General features: G+C 36.5%; 1 protein-coding gene and 1 long non-coding RNA gene across 3 annotated transcripts; one reads left to right on the top strand and one right to left on the bottom strand.

Annotated features, from left to right (window-relative positions):
• Nucleotides 1–7: 7 nt before the first annotated feature.
• marchf1 (membrane-associated ring finger (C3HC4) 1) lies at nt 8–12,915 on the bottom strand. Its single transcript, XM_056772234.1, is given in 9 exon segments — nt 8–1,376; nt 1,797–1,944; nt 4,138–4,318; nt 4,397–4,677; nt 4,679–5,054; nt 5,470–5,555; nt 5,651–5,701; nt 10,565–11,144; nt 12,671–12,915. Coding segments are annotated over 8 exon segments (1,557 nt in total). The 5' UTR covers nt 10,664–11,144; nt 12,671–12,915; the 3' UTR covers nt 8–1,041.
• A 2,472-nt stretch (nt 12,916–15,387) lies between these two features.
• Nucleotides 15,388–18,045, top strand: LOC130411411 (uncharacterized). Of its 2 annotated transcripts, XR_008905071.1 has the most exons (4): nt 15,388–15,706; nt 15,777–15,913; nt 17,255–17,378; nt 17,468–18,045. It is a non-coding gene; the product is annotated as an uncharacterized LOC130411411 (long non-coding RNA). The 2 variants fall into 2 exon arrangements; XR_008905070.1 differs by having other exon boundaries at nt 15,388–15,913.
• Nucleotides 18,046–19,894: the final 1,849 nt, after the last annotated feature.

The following is a 19,894-nucleotide window of genomic DNA, read 5'->3' as shown; positions in this document are numbered from 1 at the left end:
GATCACCATCACATACATAAAACACAGTGCCCTTCTTAAAAGCTGCAAAAGTAAAGTTTGGAAAAAAGTAAAAATATTAAATAAAACAGCTGGTAAAAAATAATTTGTTTAGTGTGGGCAAAAAGTAATTATCATTTGAGAGCATTTTGTTGATTGTTTTTAATATATTACAATAATCACTCCATAAAACGATATTCCAATATCACACATTACAAAACAATATAAGTGGATTATTTTAGTTAGGCTGTAGAGAAAATACAGTTTGGTCATCCTTTAAAGTGTAAAAGAACATAAATATACCACACATAACTTGTTTTCTAACAATAGCAAAATCTGTAAGAAGCTTAACTTCCTCCCTGTATAGTTATTGTCAACCAGGATTTCATTTCCCTATGGTTGGTTTATTGTTTATCTTTAAACAAACAATACACAAAAAAAACAAATATCTATGCTGTCATTCTTTCAAAACGAATATATATTTGTGTCAAAATCAATCAATAAAGTTATAATTGTTTTTAAACAGTTTTGCTAAAAAATAAATTCACGATTAATATGATAAACAAATACAAGCTATTTATCATGACTGTAACTCTTTGGTTACACTTTGGTTCTTTAAAGGTTACTATTTTTCTATTTAATGTTTTTAAAATGTAATTAAGTAAAATGAGTGTGACTAAGGTTTTCTAGATGTGCTATATTCCTAGTGTAAGACTATTAAGGGTGTGAGCCATAAAATCAGACATAGAGGATTACAATGCAACTGCTTCTCAGTTTGCAAAGAATTAGGACCTTATTCTTCCTTATTCTGAAACAGATGCACCAAACGGCACAGAAAATGTGCTTTTTGTATCTAAATTACAACACTATGGTCAAATACACCAGTAGTCCTTGGCTAGGTTTTCCCCACTCCTTAAACCTTAAATTGCACAAAAAAAAACGTGCCGAGCACCTAACATCAACTACCGAGCCATTTCAGATGCGTCCAGCTTTCTTTCCTCAAGCCCATTTTTGACAAGAGGCAGGAAACATTCACATCCACTGTCAAACTGGTGCCACCTCCAGACTTCCTGAGGGGGCGGGGCAGGACATGTTTGTTTGTGTCTGTTGTCCAGGAACATCCACCGCCTCATGTCTGCCGCTGCTTTGGGTGATCAGGGCCGGCCTGTTATCTCCGTTGCGAGCGGTGTCGGGGCAGTTCTGTACAAAGATGATCCTGTTGAAAGCCTTCAGCCTCCTCCACAGCTGCAGGTAGACTTTGCACTGAATGTACATGAAGATGAGTCCTCCAGTGAAACCAACGGCCACCACAATAAGCTTTGTCCAGAACGGCCACTCCAGCACGCCTACGGCAGGGAGAGGGGACAAACGCAGCAACGCTGTGTGTGCAATGAGAGCATGACATGGCATTATAGCATCTTATCACAAAGTTATTTTTGTTTGTTTTAAAACTAGTTCACCTTCAAAATTTAAATTCTGTCATTATTTACTCACCCTCTTTTCATTTCAAACCTTTATGACTTTCTTACTTCCACAGACCAAAAATGAAAATATTTTGAAGAATGTTAGCAGCCCCCCCATCACTTGCATTGGTTACTATAGAAGTGAATGGGGGGCTGTGCTGTTCTGTTACCAACATTTTTCCAAATACCTTCTTTTGTGATCTGCAGAAGAAAGAAAGTCATACAGGTTTGAAAGGACAAGAGGGCGTGTAAATGATGACATAACTAGTCAGGTGAACTAGTGCTTTAAATGCTCTGCTGAATCTACTCTCTGAACTTTTGTTGATGTATGTTTACCATTGTTCTTTCCATGTCGGATTTCTTCGGCTGTGCGGTCAATCAGAACATAAAGAGACCAGACGACACACATCACGGCTGCCAGGTGAAAGATTACAGAGCAGAAGATCTTTCGCCGTTCACTTGTAGACATCTCCAGCTTCTCCCACTAGAGCAGAGAGAGACAGAGGAAGAACATGGGGATGGACTAAATTAGACTGATCACTTCCATGGAGAGGGTGGGGTTTATGACCTGTATTGCAGTCAGCCACCAAGGCACGATCAAGAAAGAGACCGCAGCTTCACTTTTCAGGTCGTGTGAGGTACCCCTGGTGTGAGCATGATAGGTAAATGATGAAAGAATTGTCATTTTGGGGTGATCTATCCCTTTTTGTGCATGCACACTGCACAAGGCGCTAAGGCATATGCCACTATGGAAACAGGCCAGTGTTGTGTGATGACAAAGCTTGGGAAAGGGCAGAAAAGAGGCATTTTTAATATTGCTGATACACAGCGTAAAAGCTTCTCTAGGAGATGAGATCGAGACTAGTTGTCACATGGGAAAGCCCAAAGTCAAATATCAACATAATGCAGCATTATATAGATCTTAAATTAACAATTTTACAAATTATCAGCTGTCAATGATTAATCGTGATTAATCGCATCCAGAATAAAAGTTTGTGTTTAAATAATATATGTATGTGTACTGTGCATATTCATTCTGTATTAATAAACACAAAAACATACACATACATGTATATATGTTTAGAACATTTTTAGATGTTTTTATTTATATTTTCCAATAATTGAAATTATGTATAAGCATTTAAAATATGTACATCTATGTGTCTGTGTTTATAAATACAAAATTGATATGCACATTGCACAAATACTTTTATTCTGGATGCGATTAATCACGATCAGTGTTGGGTAAGTTACTCTGAAAAAGTAATTAATTACTAGTTACTCATTACATATTCAATAGTGTAATTAGATTACTGTCCAAATTACTCAGTCCAAAAAGTATTTAGTTACTCATTACTAATTAATTTCTATATCCTACATCGACCTTCAACATTCTATATCCAACATTGACCTTAAGTGATTCAAGGATAGACATGAAACGGCTTATTTAATTCATTCAAATAAATAACATTATTAACTGACCAAAGTATTACAAATGTGAGAATTATACATTAAAGCACAGATTTTAAAGTAAGACTTTGAATTTTGATGTCAATTAAACTATTGAACACGCATATATTTCATAAAGTATTTAGTTTAATTGCATCAAAAGTAACTGTAATTAAATTACAGAAAACATTTGAGTAATCCCTTACTTTACTTTTTCAAGGGAAAAGTAATTAAATTACAGTAACTAATTACTTAGTAACTAGTTACACCCAACACTGATCACGATTAATCGTTTGACAGCCTTAGGCCTGCTTAAGGCTAGTCCCAGACTAAAATGAATGTTTGACCTATCTTAACTGAATATTACTTGCCCAGAAATATCTTCAAATATATCAGTGTCCTTGTTTTGTCTCAAGATGTACACCAGTAATGTATTCTTCTGAGGCATTTTAATAAAAACTACATAAATATCCTAATTCAAATTAAGCTAAACTGTGTTTATGAAACAGCACTTTTTATATATAATAATCCTTTTTGATGGCCAAAACAAAGGGTTTATTTATTAATTAATTATTAATCACTACATTCACTTCTTTTATCAGATATATGAAAAGCAGTATGTATTTGTAAGATAATCAAAAAAGTAGCTGTTTTTAATTTTGTGGTATTATTCGATTTTAAATTCTTAGAATTTCATTGAGGAGAAAAATAAATCACTTTTGGATATCAATCTGCATATGTGACGCACACCAATTATTCTTATCTTTTGTAGGTCCTTTGAAGCCATCTTGAGTGAAAATTATATCTAGAATTTTTTCTCTAAACCCACTTGACCTCTGCGGGGTCGCGGGAGAGGTGGAGCCCATCCCAGCAAGTCGGGATCCTGGCAGGATATACCCTTGACAGATGGCCTATCAATCGCATGGCAACGAAATAAATATTATGTTTCAAACAATAAACCTATACTGTAAAAAATACTTTTTACCTGCAGTTACCTGCCTGCCATACATTTTTGAGTTAATTCACCTTTCAATTATTCGAAAACATAAACATTTTGCACCAAATTCATCTTAAAGATGATATTTTTGACAAAAAAATTTAAGGCAGCCAGATAACTTAATTAGTTATGTTGAAAAAACAAATAATTTTGACTGCAGTAAAAATTGTCACATCTAGGCCCAATAGTCCTTATTGCAAATCAAGTGGATGTTAGAAATGTGTGTTTTACCTTGCGCAGAGGTTTGAGATGTGTTTCCATGATGAAGTCATATTTGCACAGCTCACAGCAGCGTGTATCAGAGCTCTTGATCCATTGGTGCAGACAAGTATGATGCACAAAACGCAAACTTCCTGTACAGTGGCAGGGAGTGATGAGGGGACATTCTTCATCACCTTCACAGTGACAGATTCTGCAAAAACACACGCAAACAAAATAAGACAATCCCTCTACGCATTCGACCTCTCATTCATCTCTCCTTCTCTCTCACCTGCACACCTCTAGTTCATCATCAGTGCATGCTTGATGAGCTGTGCCGTTTTGATTTGTGGAAAACGTGCATTTGTAGGCGGATGGAACAGCCATATCTGGGTGTCCTGAACCTCGCTCCTCATATGCCTTTGTAATAGGTTCATCCTCCTCACTTCCACACCTACTACTGCCACGCCCACCCTCTCTGCTGTGATTGGCTGCCTGGCTCCCGTGCTCCTCCCTTTTTGACTGAACTTTTTTGTGACCCTTGGCGCTGGGACCCTTGCAATGCGGTGGCCTTGTTCTCTTTCTGTCCCTCATCTGAGTTGACAGACACAAGCTCGACGCCATCCTGTGCTTCACGGGACCGTGATAGCGTGTGACGGCTGCCGCTGCGCCTCCGTCTCTCTTTCTGACGGCTCCAGGAGTGAGCCTCTTTCCGGCGTTGCTCGTCTTCAGAGGATGAGTCCGAATGTGTGCACACTTTTTTATGTGACCGTGAAGGTCTTGGTTGGTTGACACACTCTGTGACACACCCGGCTCTGGTTCTGCTGCTCTCCCGTCGCCGCCGAACGCGATGTTTGACTTGTCTCTTTGAGTTGGGGGCAGAGTCAGGGGCGTGGCTTATGGGCATGATGGGTGTGGTCTGATTTGGGCCATCAAGTTTAGTGTAACCGCTAGTTGAACAACACACACAAAACAAGCACACAGACATACAAGCATACACAAATGGAAGAGATGAAAGAGACACAAAGCATGAAATGATTTTGACTGAAACACATAATAAAAAAATATCTTTTTAACTGGGACTACTGTACTAAATGTATTATTGTTTTTCTTTCATTGGCCTAGTTTTCGTTGCTTTTAACTATTCAGTTTTAATACAGAACCCCAGTTGTAAAGATATATTAACTTTAAAGTTACACATGTACTGTTTACATTTACAAGACTTGATGTTTGGATGCCATTAAATACATTTAAAGACACAAAACTACATTCCAAAACATAGAACACATGCAGATGAGCAAGCGGTGTTACTAAGATGGTCACCTATTTAACCCAGGACAATGATGTATGGCTGTCTGATCTCACCTGCATATGTCCTGAGATGAGGGTGTGACTGATGTTTGAGAAACGCTTTTTAACACGGCACCATGGGTCTCCTTGGAACTACTCGCCTGAAACAGCCAATCACAAATTAGCAAAATAATCTTTGTGAGGAACTTGACTGCATTTACTAAGATGTGCTGTGAAGGATGTTTGTGTGCGTTACCTTAGAAATACTGCTGGATCGACTTCCTGATGGCCTATGTGCCTTCTCACCCTGGAGAATACAAAGAGGATTAAGCATATGCTCTCTTTCTCTCTCTCTCACCCACATGGAGGCCATACAACCTTTACAGTTTGTATGTGTAGGCGGACGTCCCCCGAAAATGTAAACACTGTGGTAATATGGTGAAAAGGCATTGTTTGGTGGATCATCTCAACCAGGCCAACACAGCAACATTGGGATAACTGACAGCTTTGGGGCGGGACTGAGTGCTTGACTGACCAAAGGTGAGAAAGGTGTTCAGAATTCTGAACATATCACACGACACAAACAAACAGAGATGTTTTTTAAAGTTTGCAAAAGTCATGTTTGAACAGAACGGTACGAATCCTGCAGTAAGACAAACCAATCCTATTACTTAAGATAACCACATCTTAAGACCTGTCTGGTTGTGCACGCATGGATATCTGTTTGTTCACGTTAACAACAAGGAATTTATAGACTATTTTAAACCAGTTCAATTCTATGATGTCAAAAAACATGTATAGAGCACAGTTGACTAGTGTGTAGAGTTATTAGTTTTCTTTACAGTTTCATTGATATTTTAAGTTAGCTTTTAGTTTTACATTTTTAGTTTTTATGTTAATTTCAGTTCTGTCATGACAACTCTCACAGGGTTTAGCATGGTAGTGAACATGGTATATATATTTTTATATAAATTTGGTCTTGGCGGAAAAGATCAGATATGCTGCTGCAGAAGAGCAAGTAACAGAGACTACTGCCAATACATCCACAACATACTGCAGTGGGCATGTATAAGGAATGCTGCTGCACATATAACATATATGAAAAACCCCTGTATAGCATACATGTTCACCTTGTAACAGATCTATACAGGTGGGGCTGGGGAAGGAGGAGGGTTCCTGAAGCAGGCTACACTGCAACGACAATCACTAGCCAAGATTTAAATGTTGAGCAGCAAGCTTATTGGCTGCTAATCTAGAGTTTCAAGCCAAAACTTTCTCTGTTAATTAATTTTTTTAAAAAATTTTTCATATGCTTTTGTCAATTTATTATTCGTTTGTTTATTTTTTATGTTGCTTTCTAAGATTCATTCATTTTTTTATTATTTTAGTTTTAGTTTATTATTTAAATTTTAGTACGTTAAACCTATTTCAGAGTAAACATGAAACTTTTTCACTTATTTCAGGTTTTCCTAATCATTTTAGGGCCAATATTTAATTTGATTTCAATAAACAAATTTTCCAAGTTTTAACCCTTCATTTTTTTCACAATCTTTTTAATTTAGAATTCATTTTAAAATGCCTTCTTTGGTTAATACATATGAGATGCAAATTAGTTTGAATTAGTCTGATTTGCATAAGATTTGCTGTGACAAATCAATACCGGAAATCAATCTAAAACCACTTTGCAGTCTAAACTGATGTCCATTCTAAATAATAATTTCGGGAATTGCAACTCAGTCCGCCGCAGACCCCTCCCATTCGAAGCACTACGGTGGATGAAAAAGTTCAAAGATGTTGTCTTGTTTTCGCTTCATGGCCCAAGAACATATTTACGAAACGCATTCTGTAGAGCAGTTTATCATTGCTACTGTAGAAACATGAAAAATTATATGCAAGGGGACACGTGTATGTAGATAGAAATAGCTCATTCTAAGGTAATAAAAATATAACACTTCTTTATTTAAGGTCTTTACACCTCTGAATACATAGTTATGTATGTTACATTGCATTTCTATCTAAAGTTCTTCAAGCAGAGTTGATTTCTTCTGCGCTTTTGATGGATCCACCTTTCCCTCTGGTCCACAACATGGTCCATTATTAACCTTCCAAAGGCCATACAATAACAAACTTACAAAATTTTTGAAGACTAAAAGATATGCATTTATATTGTCCTTCAAGCATAGATACATCAGATTTATTTTCATATAATATAAGACTGACTCAAAAAGCACCAAGTCCATCACGATAGTAAATTCAACATGAAATTCTCTCAAATACTAAGTTGCTGTATATATAACAATTCTTAATATTAGGCGGTTAGTAAAGATAGCATTGAGTACTATCCGCTTTCCCCTGAAGCAACACTGTATCGCTCTGAATAATACATGTGAACGCTGACAGGCAGCAACATCTGATCAGTTTATCAATATTTCACACACTCTCAGTGTGTCTGTATGTGTGAAGGTACAATCTTTGTGATAAAATGTATCCACTTTTTAAGAGCAAATGTTTGACAGTTACATTCATTTTTTGACATTCAGTGGCACTCAGTTCCTTCAAGGATCATGCTGTCCTCCCATCTAAAATAGAAAAACACTAAGCTCCACTCGGCCCAATGTGTTATTTTGGCATATCTCATGTCTTCGTTTACAGTCCGTAGGAAAACAACATCTTTGTTCTTTCTCATAGACGGTTATGAGAATAAATCGATAGCAAATTGAGACTTTTGATAAAATCTCCTCTAGTACATCTACATTTCTTTAATAGTTTCAGAATGTACAGTCTTTGCTTAGATTTGCCATGATACCAAAAGGTTATAATACTTAAACTTTTCTCATCAGCTCTTCCAAAAGAAATTCTGTGATCTATTCCATTTATTTTACAGACCGAATAAAACATATAACTTGAGTATTGAATCTCCTGAGGAATGAAAGAGTGACCTCTAAGCAAAAACATTTGTCTCTAGTTACTATGAGGCTCTGGGCTTTGAATGATGATACTACAAGGATTTTATTCCTCGGTGGGAAAAAAAGTGCTTGTCTAGAATTTCTTTGCTCTTAAAATGAGAAATGACCTTATCATTGATGCTTGTCGGTAACTTTGCAATCCATTCAAAAAATGTGTTGTATCTTCTGAACCCTCAGATTTTGCTTTGCATTTTGTACAGGTAAATTGTGAACAGACTGTGGGGGGTCCATTGGTGTGCCATCTGAGGATGGGACTATTTGGACCCTTGTGCTAGCTAGTGTCAAAGATCAAGTTTATTATGTCCTATGATTGACATTTACAGGCCTTTTATACCAGGCACATGCATTATTAATTACATTTGAAACAGGGAAATGCTCAAAGGATTAACAAAAATAAAAAAGCTTTACCGATTTTTACACAAAACATCAAATTGATAGGTCAAATGCAGTAATGATGACATTCCCCAAACGCTGATTTTTTTCCACTTAAAAACCGCACCATTCCCTTTTATGGTTATAGACATCAGAATAAATGAATACATACACTCTAAAGAAGGAATATAAATATTGCCTGTCATTTCTCACGGACGTCTAACATGCACAATCATAAAACTTTATGAAATCATAACAACAGAAACATCCAAACTGATATTCACTTCCCCATTTATTATGCTCTGCATGTTCTATGAGCTACTGCTGACAGTGCTGAGTGTATTGGTTTCCTTTAAAGGTCAACGTATGCAAGAAACCACAAATGCCGGCCGGGCTGGATTAGCTCTAGTTGAGGTATAATCTGTGAGTTGCTGGTGCTCATTTAAATGCGCTGGGATTGATTTTGAGTCCATTTTATTTTATTCCTTTTTCTATTGTCTCAGTAAGTGTTTTCTGGTCTTGCCATCTGAAGATCTGCATAACTACGCAGAATTGCATGGGTCTGACATATAAATTGTAATCTTAGATAAACTATTCGGTTTTCAAACACTTCTGTTGCCAGCCAATCTCAGACCAAGATTAAAACTTTGGCTGGTTTTCAGAACCTAACTTTAGAAACAGTTGCATTATGGGATAACTGCAGGCTCTAAATTACAACTAGTTAGTTTTTAAAATTGTATGTATTTCTAACAATACAATAAAATATAAAGTTTATAAAATAGATTATATTATAGATTTAAAAAAAGCAGGCAATAAGAGCCCAGAAAATATAAGAACTCTTAAGCAATGTTTAAAGAAAGCATCTCAGTGGGAGGGGCAAGATCTCAAGAAGCCGGTTGTTAAAAATGTCAAGAGATGTGGGTAAATGAAGATGGTAAATAAATCTGCGTCTCAAACCATGTGGTTCCTGTTTTGAAGAGTAAAGGTCAGGAAATACAGCAAGCCAGGGGAGCCCAGTTAGTACCCAATACGGTGCCAAGCAATTGTGATTTTGGCATATACGTGTTTGTGTGTTTGGGTATGTGTGTTTGTAAATGATCACTGATGACAGCTCAAGCAGAGAGCACAGTGGATTAGAGAGAGACTGCTGTTAATTCCCGGAAACAGAACACGTGATGTGCATATCACACTCTTGATTTATGACCTCAAGACAACACATACAAACAAATGTAAGCACAAAGAAGCTCAGTTTTAAATCAAATTGTTCAGAAAAAAATGAATGCTCAGTGATGATATGAATCTATAAAACATTTTAAACTTTATTATTAAGAAGATGTATATCTTATATTTCTATATAATATTTATTGTTTAAAGGCACATGGTTAAGCTCACAGTCATTTTAAACCCCATATAAACCAAAAGATCAATGGGACAAAACCTTCATTCATGTAAAAAGTCACATCTCTGCAACGGTGACCAAACTTTTGACCACAGTATGCACCAAAGATTCTTTATGATAAAGGGAGAATTTTTAACACAGCACAGTATATATTTGTATGTTAGCAACCCATCTGTTCAACCCATTCACAAGTAATAAACATATTTTACAGACATCATTTGTAACGTAAAACATACTGTAAACTAAAATCTGTGAATGTCATGTTCAGTAGATCATTGTTCATGTTTTCTTATAGAAATGTAAGTGAACCCAAAGAGGTTTAAAAATTTCTAACAATCCACGACATATCTATAGCAACAAACGTTTTCCAATTCAAAACCATCCTCTCTTTCAGGTAATCTCTCCTTTTGAGTGTGTGTGTTTGTGAACATACCTCATTCTCTTTACTCTTGTCTCTAGTCCTGCTGGAGCTCCGAATGTTGCTGGCAGTCTCCTTGGCGATAGGCACGACTGATATTTGATGCACAGGCATTCTAGCAGTGCTCGGCGCTGTGGGATACCTCAGTCCACCAAAGACAACAAAAACACCATCCTAAGGGTCGGCATGGAAACAAAGAATCCGACTCACTCCAGAGCTCGTGCAGACAGTCGTAAAAACAAAATCAGGTTATCCTGGACAAGACCTCAGATGAGAGCTATGAAAGAATGAGCTGGTCACTACGTCCCAGAAAAGCTTAAGACACTGGTTCTTTTTCCATCCTGTGTGATCCGTGACAGGGAGAGCAGGGAGAGAGAGAGATAGAGAGAGAGAGAGAGAGAGTCCTAATGCGAATGCAGTTGTATCTGGGAGCTGCAGCAATGTGTGTGTTTCTGTTAAACCTGACCTGTAAACATGCAGCCGATAGGACTTAGGGTTTATTTTAGCTCCAAATCTCCTCCCTCCAGGAGTGGCGTGCAATGGAGCAGCCAGATAATCAGCTTACAACCCCAGGGGCTGCACAGAACCTCAGATACTGTAACACGCAAACACACACACTCACACACATACTCTGGATAAACTAGTTAATAACATCTTAACTGTAAAACTTACATATTAACCTTATATTTTACTGGGATCTTATACACACTGTGAATCTTTTTTGTAGCTTTTTTAAGCCTGGGTTAACAACTTTTAGCTTTTTAACGTAAGTAAGGCAACATTTCTCACTTTAACACATTTTCAAAGGGATTTAGCATCTACAGCAGCAGTGATTATCCCTTTTCCAGTATAAAGTGTAAAACAATGCGATGCTAGAATTAAAAAGGTACGTTATTAAAACACAACACGATTAAAAGCCTGTGTCTGCCTCACTTGATATCGAGGCACATGGATTATTATACAAATCGAAGATGTCTATAGTAATCAAAAATTATAAATGAAATCCCAGTCCAGGAGTCCAAAGAGTTAAGTTTAAACAGCGTGTGACATTTTCACACAAACAAGATAACCCAGGATTAAAAAAGATGGCCTCGGGTCAGATGAAGAGATCATGTGAGTTTAGAATGCAGTTCACTGTGCCAATATTGTCACATTTAAATGTTCAATTCAATTCAAGTTTATTTATATAGCGCTTTTCACAATGTGCATTGTTCCAAAGCAGCTTTACAGGAGCAACCAGGAAAAACAGAAAAGGTAAAACACATGGTATTTAAAGAACGAGCAAGATCATTCTAATAAATAATATCTAATAAATAAATATGCTTCTTTCTGTCTCCCATAAAGTACAGTTATCATCTGAAATTTATTTTACGTTTTAATATTGTTATTAACCTGGAAAAGCTATGTCATGGAAACATACCAGACCTATATTGATACTATTCACGCGAGTTAGTTCCATATTCTTAGATTTTATAGAAGTATATTAATATTATTAGAAACAGGCAGCAGGATATTCTGAACATTCTGTTAGCTTGGACAGCACTTGAACTCAAGCAAGATTAGACATAATTCGTGTACAATAATCATTGGAATACATTTCACATAATATAATAAATCCATTAGGCCTACTTTGCAGAAGTTGGCTATAACCCAAAGAAGTTGCATAAAGTCAGATTAACGTTACAACATTCCTGATTTTGAACACCAATGTGTTTATTAAAAAGCAACATGATATACACGTAACATGCATTCTTTAAAAAATCTTTTGAAATGAAATTTTCACTTGTTTTCACATCTTTATTTTTACACAGAATCTGTCGCCTTAAGAGGGGTGTGGCACTAGTAAATTACGTGGAGCTATATCAGCGTTTTACGCATAGTTAATGTCTAGTTTGATTACGTAAGCGATCGCAAATTTGAGGGTATTTATAACTTGGCACACGTGCAATCATTTAAGTTAACCAGCCTGTTTGGTTTTTTGTTTGCTTCTCGTTCACTGACAGCGATTAAATCAATCAGTTTCTCTTTCACTGTTTATATTTAAATTTCGTTACATTCTGCATATGCGATACACAAAATCAGTCATATATGAGTAAACGTTCATTCATTATACATTCATACTTTCAACACATTTAGTCTACCGTCGATTCATGTCGGATTCATCAAATCTGCGATGTTTTTACTGACACACAACAACTCGGAAACTCGGAGCTCAAAATCAAGCGCGCTCATACGTTTTGGAGCCCGGTTCTCTCTGTCCTCCAGAGGTCTCTCTTCACACCCTAAAAAACGATTCTCGATGTCATACAGAGAAAACATTATTTTCAATTAACATTTGGGAGAAATGTTGTCCCTAGTTCATAGAATGAAACAGAAAAGATACATTTACAAGACCTATATTGTCTTATATTACAGTCTCTTTATTATTTCATAAGGCAAACAAAAGGTCAAGACGGCAAAAGAAAAATTTTAAATAAATGTGAAAAAATCTACGAAATGAGACGATCACACTTCCTCTCGGGGATTGAGTGAACTGAGCATGTGCAGAAATCAAGTTTTGTCAGTTTGACTTCCTTGGGAACATTTGCATGTACGGCCCAATTCAAATAAGCACCAGATCATTGAGTCAAAGTCAAAGTTTTGTCATCAGCATGATTTTATCGTGTATTTAATCAGACGTTTTGTCATACAGGATATACAACATCACAATAAATGTCAGTATTTTATTGTTATCTGACATCCACAAGAGAGGGTGGAGTTCGGAAATCTATCCGTTTTTTATTTGCATATATTTGCAGAAATTTGAAAGAGGACGAACTCAAAGCTCTTGAATATATTTCATCTCTAGATTGTGGAACAATTAAGACATGTAATGCATGATTTCAATACAATTAAACTAATTCATTAGCAGACATCCAAAGTGACCCTCTGCAAATTCATTCATAACATTCATAAAATACTTGATTGTAATAATCTTTTGACAAAACAAATTTCTATACCAACGTGACAGGCATGCTGAAACAATGGATACATATCCAAAACAAGACAAAGTGTATGTAAACGTTTTGCAACAAGGGAGACTCAACCTGGGATTTGCATGATCGTGACTGGGTGAAACCTCCTGTGTGTGTCTGTATGTGTGTGCCTGGTATCCAAGGTAGAACCATCATTAGTTAATCTCACCAAGCAATACGAGCCACCCATTATGGTTACCCCCTCATTGTATTACAGTTCTGTCTATATTCAAACAGATGCACTCGCACAACCTAATAGATGTAGTAATGCAGCGTCTCCATTAAAGTGATTGTCTGGATGTGAAGTATACGTGAGTATTTGCTTTTTTCAATAAGAGTGTGATTATGTCCTACGGATAACTGAGGAGGAAGTTGTCATATGCTGTTGTGATCCACAAATGTACTTTGTACAGTTGTAGAAATATATGCTGTAATATATACTGTTCCTACTGTAATACATTTTGATGAATTTATACAGCAAGTGTTGTTATATTAACTGGTAAAGCAAAACTCCAGCAAACCAAGGTCATGGCTTCAGTTTCCTTGACTGTTTAAAAATGTATAGCTTAAGTTACACCGCAACTTGCTGTGGAGAAAAGCGTCTGCCAAAGGCATAAATAATAATTGTAGTATATTGTGTATGCTGAAGGGTGTGTGAAGTGTCAGCGATGCTCTGATTTTGTGTATTTGCTGTTCTCTATTCATACCAAGCAGATGGCCTCTCCCTTCACTGAGATGGAATGGTGCACCATTGTCTTCTGTCTTTTAGTATTCAGTGTTGTTACCCTGTTTGGCTTAATACAAGAGAGATGTATGGAAACAGGTATAAGTTACACATACAGTCACTCTACTTTAGTTTACAAAAATAAAAATGCTGTCAATTTTATATACCCTGTGAATCTTTCTTCTGGGGAACACAAAAGAAGATATTTTGAGAAATGTCTTCTGTGGTTTTCTGTCCATACAATGAATGTCAATAGGGACCAATGTTGTTTGGTTACCAATGTTCTTCAAAATATCTTCTTTTGTATTCTGCAGAAAAAAGAATTCATACAGGCTCGAGATGACATGCAAGGGAATTAATGATGAGAGATTTTTCCATTTTGGGTGAACTATCCCTTTAAGCATCACTAATGTGTAAGCAAAATCTGTGGAGACAGAATGTTTTATATCCAGTGTAACAGGATGTGGTGTAGGGATGTTAATCGTGACATAAAAAAACATGATTATTGATATTATGTTAATAGCTACGCATATGATAGTGTCATGAATTTTTCAGAAAGTCTTTTAAATTTTGCGTCATATGGTGGCAATACAAATTCTCTCAATACACACTCTCTCTCTCACAATTGAGTGTGATTCATTTGCTTAAGAAAAGAGAAAACTATTTTATATTTGTAAAAAAAAACAAAGTATTATAATATCATTATCATGAAATCTTTTGGTCATAATAATTATGACTAACAACGTTCTGGGTGGTTGCTAGATTGTTTCTTATTGGTATACAAAAATAAGTATATAAAAAGAATACAAAAATAGAAAAAAGAGCTCTGAAACTTCTTGCCACCACTGAATGCACTTCAAAATTCAATTCTAGTACACTGTCAATAAACTCTCCTAACTGATTCTAAATTGTTCATTTCCATAATAAACGTGAATTGTATGAATAGTTACCATTCTTCAAATACTGTACAAAAGTACACATTGCACGTATTTGTACTTTCTATTTAGCCAGTTATTTAACCAGTTTAACTAGTTTCAACTGTGACGTGGCATTTTTAGTTTACTCCCTTTTTTCTTTAGAAGACTATGAAGATAGCAAAGAGAGACATCAAGAGCCACTGATCATCTGAATCAGCCTGAATGCGTCTAAAACCCAAGACTGCCTGACTGCGGCACCAATTAAACCAAAGCAGATTTGTAAAGAAGACCGTTCTATGATCAGCTGTGTTATATGTGGCATGAATCTGTTGATTATGATCTTCTGAAGACTGATTTGCGACAATCGACGTTGTGTGTCATCATTATTTGCCGACACAAAACTATATAATAGTGTTCCAGGAACAGTCAACACGTGACCTGCTGGTAAACTGATCACCTGGACTGAATCCAGCTGCACTCAAGTAAACAATAAAGACAGAAAGTATGTTTTTGCAGGTTATTTAAGTATGAAAAGTGTGTTTGCACGGTATAAACATTGACGTGGTTTATAGCAGCCGTAAGGAAGTGGGAAGAACAGGACCTGGAAGATCGTAAAACTCAAGACTTTAAGACTCAAGCATGTTTTACACACGGTGTGTGGTATAAATAGCGTACTTCAATCGCGTAGGAAGGAGGAAAGCAAAACAAGGTATTTATTTATTAATCTCACTTCTTTATCTTTCCCTCTCACACTCATTTACAGACTTTAAGACTCTAGAATTGTGCTTGTTAATGGGAAGAGTAGAATGTGTTTTGTCACATTACACTGTAAAACTTTCATAACACTAACTATTTAAAACTACATGCAATAAAAGTGAGTTTAAACCACTGTAATGTATGTTTGTGAATGGTTTATATCTAAATTTTGTGATTATTGTGTGATTTTGACCTGCACTTTAACACCTGTGTAGGGGTGTTTTTAGGAACCTGTTGCTCATCATGGTCCTGCAACAATAATAAAGATAATTTAGCCGAAAATCTGTCATTCTGTTACAATACAATGAAAGTGAATTGTGATCAAGTCTTGCAGTCAGCTTTATTCTTACTCAGAAGATAGAAAGACATATGGATTTGAAAGACATGATGACAAAATGTACTATCCATTTAATCCTTTTGCGGTTTCCTCTTTAGTCTCTCCACTTACACATCCACTCTCGCTTCTCCAGATAACATGAGTTATTGATCAAACAGCTTGATATTGAGTATGTTTTATGCGGTCAATTTTTGTACATGTGCTTCCATTTACATTCTATATCAAAATACCACCAGGTTGTAAAATGGAGAGCTTGTTTTAAACTTCATCAAAACAATGCCATACATGATAAACAGTGTGAAGTGTAATCCACACAAAGACAAAACATCACTATGTTTGTGATATTTTATGAATAAAACAACATAACGTGTAACATTAAATGCAGTAATTTGTAGTTAAATGATTGTAAAACAAAGATTATTAAATGTAATTTATCATTCATTGACTTCAGAAATTGTAATTTTACAGTAGACAGTGTAAATTGATAACGTGGGTATGTGACTTTTACTTTTAAAACAGTATAGTTAACTATGATATATTTTGTCACGGTAAATTTTAAGACAATTCATATATACTTGAAATATAAAAACCAAAATGTTGCTGCTGTCCGTCTGAAACCTCTTATCTCCATATTTCTTTTTTTTGCCATTAATCATTATTTATAGTCCCCCTTGATGTTAGTCACCGGGATTTGCACATATCTAACCAGCAAAAAGCATTAAAACAGCGAATTTTGACATCCAAGGTATTCAGCGAGGATATATAATAATAAACATGTAATTGCTGATCTGTTTATCTAATATATTTTTATGCTACTAATTAGTTTAATATAGCATTTTTATATGAAAAGTAATATATCAATTATTTGAAAGTGTTTTTACAGTTTAACTTAATTCATTTTTGTTATCAAGTTCTATCTTTATCCTAGTTGATACTTTCACCTCTCTCTGTGTGTAGGGCTGTGTGTCTGTTATGGATCTGCCGTTCTCAAATTTTGAATTGGTCTTCATCTTCATTGCCTTTACTGTCATGTGTTTATTTGGCCTGTCTGCTGTCTACAGACATAATACAGGCGATCAAGGTAATCACACACCCAAATACTGGTGCAGCTTACTTACTTAAAATGACACTTTTTTTCAATCAATGGTTGTGTATATTTGTGTTTTATAGATGATGGCATTCAGACAGTGCAGAAGACAACAGAACAAATGGAAAACACAAAGAAGAAAGATGTCACCGAAACCAGTACATAACTGCCATGAACATACTCTTATATACAGTAGCTACTCATTTGTGCAATATGTGTCCACACTGGTGTGATCTCAGCGTAGCTGACAGGATAATTGTGGGATTATAGACAGAGTCTCAATTTAATGGAGTAAGCAACTTTATGCATTCATACAAATGCCAGGTGGCGAACGCAATGCGTATGATAGCTTCGCAACAGCCATTTTTGATAGTACAGGGACAAATCCGATTTAAATTATTGCATGTATCTTCTATTTTAATGCTGTTTTCATGTGTTGATTTCTGCTAGGCTGTGGCTGGCAAGAATGTATTTATTTATTTATTTTAATTAACACAGGTATGTATTAAAGATCAAATTTCTATGTACAAAAGTAAACATGATTTTCCTTACTGGGATTGTTATGCACATGCTACCTTAAATTCACTGTGATAGCCAAAAGCAAAAGATCTACAAAAGACCAACACTGTCCCAAATGCAAACACATCAAATATCAATTAAGCGCAGAAACTATGGTAACAACAAAAAATTGAACCCTGATAAAAACGACCCAGATTACAGCTTGTTAACTTTTCATTTAAGATTGAATGTATGGTTGTAATCCTTAATTAAACTGTGAAGAAAGATAAAGAGGATTTATAAATGGTAACTCCCCCTCTTCCATCTTAATCAGCTAAAAATGTCTGATATAATAATTAAAAACATGCCTAGAGTAGGCTTGTCTTTGGGGTTTCAAGTAGTTTAAGCTTTGGTGGGCAAATATGATTGAAGGCAGCCTAACAGTAAAGAATGTGCACATTCCAAAAAGAAAGAAATCTGGTTCTGTTACCCCTGTGGCCTAAAGCAAACAAATACAAACACAGTGCTTCAGGACATCCATCCTTGTAATTATCCTGCTGCTTAGTCACTTTGGATTAAAGGTGTCTACTCAGTGGATTATCCAACCGTGGACCGATCTCGAAAATGGGAGAAAATACTTTCTAGAATTGATATGGGTTTTAGCTTAAAACCTTTGCGATCCATGAATCATTCATTGGTTAATGTCTGCTGTGTGAGACATTTGATCAGAGTGAGGCGTTTGAGAAACTTCATAGGACCTGAAGTTCGGTTTCAAATGTATGTGTCAACAGCCAGAAACAAATTCACAAATTCAAGGCTATAATAAGACCAAATAGTAATTAAAATATAGATTTTAAACATTAAACATTAATTTGCGCATCAAATTTAAATATAACTTTAAACTGCTTTTTTTAAACAGTTCTGGTGTTGACAGATAATTGTAGGCCTAAGTGCGTTTTAATGTTGTGCAATGTTGCATTTCAGATTTTTCATCTCCTTTTGTTGTAAGCAAATCTGTAAAATGTAGCTTTTTAAACATATTCTAAGGAACTGGAAAAATTATTACACAACTCTGAGATAAATTTAACTGCTACCATGTGCTGGTGCTGACAGATCATTTTAAAGTCCATCCATCCATCCATCCATCCATCCATCATCCATTTTCTACCGCTTATCCGGGGCCAGGTCGCGGGGACAGCAGTCTAAGCAGGGATGCCCAGACTTCCCTCTCCCTAGCCACTTCCTCCAGCTCTTCCGGGGGGACACAGAGGCGTTCCCAGGCCAGCCGGGAGACATAGTCCCTCCAGCGTGTCCTAGGTCTTCCCCGGGGTCTTCTCCCGGTGGGACATGCCCGGAACACCTTACCGGGAAGGCGTCCAGGGGGCATCCGGAAAAGATGCCCGAGCCACCTCAGCTGGCCCCTCTCGATGTGGAGGAGCAGCGGATCTACTCTGAGCTCCTCCCGAGTGACCGAGCTTCTCACCCTATCTCTAAGGGATCGCCCGGCCACCCTGCGGAGAAAGCTCATTTCGGCCGCCTGTATCCGGGATCTTGTCCTTTCGGTCATGACCCACAGCTCATGACCATAGGTGAGAGTAGGAACGTAGATTGACCGGTAAATCGAGAGCTTCGCTTTGCGGCTCAGCTCCTTCTTCACCACGACAGACCGGAACAGCGACTGCATTACTGCAGAAGCTGCACCGATCCGTCTGTCAATCTCCCGCTCCATCCTTCCCTCACTCGTGAACAAGACCCCCAGATACTTGAACTCCTCCACTTGAGGCAGGAACTCTCCACCTACCTGAAGTGAGCATTTTAAAGTCTAATTGTTTAATGTTGCAGAATTTATTTATTTTTTATATAATTTTGCGCTCACTTAGGTTAAACATTTTAATTATGCTTTGATAAGTAGCATTTTATAATTTAGGAATATTATTGGTAAAACATACAGCATTCTTCTTTTAAGTAGGCCTAGTTACAGTTTTTTACCGATTGTACAAAAGGGTTCGGCA

Source organism: Triplophysa dalaica, chromosome 2, assembly GCF_015846415.1.
Source record: "Triplophysa dalaica isolate WHDGS20190420 chromosome 2, ASM1584641v1, whole genome shotgun sequence".
Lineage (NCBI taxonomy): Eukaryota > Metazoa > Chordata > Actinopteri > Cypriniformes > Nemacheilidae > Triplophysa > Triplophysa dalaica.
This window is presented reverse-complemented; position numbering and strand designations above follow the sequence as displayed.